This window comes from Pteropus vampyrus, unplaced genomic scaffold (assembly GCF_000151845.1).
Source record: "Pteropus vampyrus isolate Shadow unplaced genomic scaffold, Pvam_2.0 Scaffold92, whole genome shotgun sequence".
In the NCBI taxonomy this organism is placed as follows: Eukaryota; Metazoa; Chordata; class Mammalia; order Chiroptera; family Pteropodidae; genus Pteropus; species Pteropus vampyrus.
Genome location: NW_011888873.1, coordinates 1,044,638 through 1,049,077, shown reverse-complemented (window position 1 = coordinate 1,049,077; position 4,440 = coordinate 1,044,638). Strand labels below are relative to the sequence as shown.

The 4,440-nt window shown below is 34.5% G+C and overlaps 1 protein-coding gene across 1 annotated transcript in view; it reads left to right on the top strand.

The window, feature by feature from the left end:
* Positions 1 to 1,302, top strand: part of LOC105294726 (coagulation factor XI-like) — a 15,001-nt gene extending 13,699 nt beyond the window's left edge. Inside the window, 2 exon segments of the mRNA XM_011364040.1 lie at positions 494 to 688; positions 1,233 to 1,302. Coding sequence (XP_011362342.1) covers positions 494 to 688; positions 1,233 to 1,302 — 265 coding nt within the window.
* The last annotated feature ends 3,138 nt before the right edge of the window (positions 1,303 to 4,440 follow it).

Here is a 4,440-nt window from a genome sequence, read left to right as displayed (position 1 = left end):
AAACTTCCTCTTTGCACTTCAGTATCTGAGTTGTTTCCAGACATAGTTTTGTTTTGTTTTTAAAAAAATTAGTATGGAGCATATTCATAACTCAAAGATACATTTGAGGCCAGTAGTCTTCTTTATCTTTTACATACTAGAAAGTTCAAATGAATTTCTCAGGGTCGCAGCTAATGAATGGCAGGGTTGAGACTAAAACCTGGAGCTCTTCATACTGTGTGTGTGTGTGTGTGTGTGTGTGTGTGTGTGTGTGTTTAAAGCATTGATTCACTTTTGTGTGTTTAATATAAGATAAATGCTAGCCTAAGACCTTCTAGATAGGAAATTTATGTGATTGAAAAAGTCTTAGTATGATACTGCTTCTTTCTACCTAAAAGCCCACCAGTGGGAGAAAAATGTTAGATAGTAATAGCCAGTTAAATAACAATATAGCTCAAATGTTTGGGAATTAGTTGGTAAAGGAAATCTTTTTCCTCTATTGTTTACTCTATAGGGTAAATTCAGCCAAAAATTTGCATGTCTACAGTGGCATTTTAAATCAATCAGAAATCAAAGAGGATACATCTTTTTGGGGGGTTCAAGAAATAATAATTTATGCTCAATATAAAATGGCAAAAAGTGGGGATGATATTGCCTTGTTGAAACTGGAAACAACAATGAATTACATGGGTATGCAACATTTTAAATGGACGGTTATCTCTAATGATGACCTAGATATCCTCTTTGATGCTACTAGATTCATGGCCTGGCCCAGCGATCTCTCCCCATGTTTATTATCATGAAAGGAAGAGGGTCCGCAAAGCTAGTCTTTCAGTCTGTTAAGACTGACTCTCTTTCCTGATTATTGTATCTTATTTGGGGGTATGGGTGAAATGATAAATTTTCTCCAGGCTTCTTCAGATGCACAGAATGATATAATTTTTATAATATATTAGAATACTAAAGATGATCTTCTTTTTAGGGACAAAAATATTGCAGGTCAGAGCAATTAGGCAACTTCTCGAGGGTCATAGACCTTGTTAGAGTGATGGAGTTAGTGGGAAGGACTGTGGCTCATCTCTCTCATTTCCTTATCCTGAACTGTGTGAACACGAGAGATGAAAATGTATGACAACGAAGCAAAAATGAATATAGTAAATACAGAACACACTAAATATGCAAACAAAAAGAAGATATATTTTGTGTCTGATAACTAAGTTATGATTTTTAAAATTTAGATTTTCAATGACCCACATGCCTTCTGAAAGAAAGAGAAATATATATTCTGATTGCTGGATGACTGGATGGGGTACAGAAAATTAATAGGTAAAAGATGATGTTTCTCTATATGCCCCATTTTACAGATAAAAACCACAGTTTAATCATAACCTTTTCTGCTATATCAAGTCTTATAGCTAAAATAGAAGCAAAATAACATTATTTCAGAAAGCATATTAATATGATGGAAAGACAAAATCACCCTAGTGAGAAGGTTACCACGTCTATTTGATTGGAGATTTTAAATATGACAATCTCTTTAGAGACTGGTTATTTTTACTGAAGTTTAATGTGAAACCTAGCACTTTTTAGTAAATCTTCTAGCTTATTATCAAATTATTTTCTCTGGGAAGTAATTTCAGTTAGAATCTTAATTAATTTTTAACTTAATTAACACTAACAAAATGGTACAATAGTGAGAACAATGTCTTCCTTACACTCTGTAATTATAAAAAGGTCTATGAGGTAAAGGTAACATTTTTCTTTCTAGATTTTTATATAGGTAAAATTTTGATTTTAACTACATTTATTTATATTAAATATATATTTATATTATGTATTCAGTTATTCCATTAACAAACCAAAGTTTCATAAGAATAAACCGCGTTTTGTGTTTAAGACCATTTGAATTGGGTTATCTATTACTTGCAGTGGAAATATCGGGATACACTGGGACTTAGTGACCCAAAGTATTTTTGACTATTATCCTGATTCTATTAAATTTAACCTAAATTTATTAGGCACTTATTGGAGCATTATTCTATGAAACATAGTGTTTTTTTAAATTGTAAAAGTTCTATTTTTCTTGAATAATTTTGATTCTAAACATTTAAACAAATGTTGATCATTACTCTTTATAATGCTGTTTTTCTGGATGGCAGTAATCTGGAGGCCACACCTGATCACACATCCTGCTGTTCTCATGTGCCAGGACCTTGGGCACCAGTAGGTTGTCATTATCACAGACCCTAAGGAGTGAACTCAATCTTTAGAATGAGAATCATATATAAGACTCATTTATCTAAGAAGACTTTATAAATAATACCTTTTACATTGTATATGATTCACATGGCCTTAGCTATTGTCCTACCTCGTACAATGTATATAGTATATCATATAGTCATTATTTATTTCATCCAAAATTCTCAGAAAAGAGATTACATTTAAAATGCCTTACACAATAACTAGCTTAAACAGATATTCAATAAATTAGTTCCCTCTCTTTTGCCTTTAGGTATCAGGCAATATTATTGCAAACACAATAGTGTACGGTGAGATTCCCAGATGTAGATTGTAATTATGCATGCATGTGTTTGTTTTACCTATCCTACCTAAAAAGGTGTCAATATTTATCTTTTATTTCCCGAGGCAGCTTTCTCACCACACTTGACTACCTCCCGGACGTGAGCACACACGTAGACACAAAGACCTTTCAAAAGACACTGTGCTGTGCGGAGGCAGGAATTTCCATATCCTGTGAGGATTTGTAGATAATATCAGTGCTTAGATATTGTCAAAGGAACTGTCAGGGTGGCACTTATGACCTTGGCCAAGAAGGCGCCTTAGCAAAGCAGACAGAATACAAAACCTTCTTCATTACATGGAAAACAGTATCAACCATTTTTTTTCTTTCTGATAAGTCTTTGCTACCACTATTTAAAATAATTATCTCCATTATAAGAATGGTAAAGCAGAAAAGAGAAATGAAGACAAAAAGTTCCATCCTCAGAAATATGTACATAATGGAAAAAATCGATATTTGGCTTGTGGATCTGGATGTATTTCTCAGGTCATTACTTCACTTGGTTGAGAGAAGGATTAATAAAGATGCTCCAAAATGATATTTATGCCTCATATATATTTAATCGTGCTTGCAAAATGGTAGCAATCAAGATAGGACTATTTTTCAGACTTGAAAGTTAATTTTTTTTTATTGCGATTCTACTTTGTAAATGAGAAATGAAATGAGAATCTGAGATGTGATGGGCAGCCTTTAGCATTCTATCTGGCAATCAGTATATGAATTGAGCAGTATACTGATGGTTGTGTTGGAGTTTATAAAGATAGTGTACAGCTAAATTACAGGCTTGGGTGCTCCATTTGCTCACTCTTCTAATTTAGCTAAATTCCAAACATTATACATTTATATCTATGGTTCCAGTCTCTTCTCTCCTGCTACTCCAGAGGGAATTAAAACTCATGTAAAAAGAGTTACTCAGTTACCCTAGAGGATCAAAATATCAAATTCTAAGTTGCTTTAGTGCCTAATTGATCTATTATTTTTGATATTTTTCCCCTGACCAAGTGCTATTGCACTTTGACGAGACAGATAGAAGGTGACATTTGGCACATAAACTAGTGGGGACTCACAATCTATTAAAGAGGAAAGTGATTTTAGTGATCATAATCACAGAAAAGAAGCCCAGGTGGTGAAGGGGCCTCTCCCACGTCACACCAAGAGTGAGGGCAAGAGTTGAGCCTAGAAAACCCAGGTCGACTCACTATGGGCCCCAGTTCTTCAGGTGCTGGTGTAAATGTGAAGGCTAGTCACATAATAGAGTTGGAAGGGAAAGCAGCCCCTTTGTCAGGGCATGTATTTCTCTTTGCTGCTACTTACATATTAGAAAGAAAAAAGATTCTGTGGTGCCACACTTACTATTTACAGGCATTTTTACATTCAGTTGCTGTTTAGTCTTCACATGTAGCCTTGACACTGAGGGCAGGCTACAGTTCTCAGTCAGGATCTGTGTATTTTCGTCCCTATTTCCTCTGAACTCCAGCAGCTTTTAGGACAATGTTGGGGAACTGTGTATGTTGAAATAAATTAGGAGCTTTCTTGAGCAGCTTTTTAAAGATTCCCATGGAGGGCATAACCATAGGAATATTATTTATATCATTATCACTTCATTCTATCTAAGAAGAGTTAAAGTGAACATTCTAGAGTTAAGTAGACAGCTTGTTAAATAGATATAGAGATAAAGTTCAGTGGGCCCAGAAATTAGTGATTAGCATTGCTAATAATAATAGTAATATCATTTTGATTAACAAGATAAGAAAAAGAATACAAGAATATTACAATATCTACCTCTTATGGCGTGCTCGCTGTGCGCTGCAGGCTATGGTGTGTGTTTTACTCCTTGTCGCACCTCATACCCCTCGTTACACTTCATACTCTTCATTACT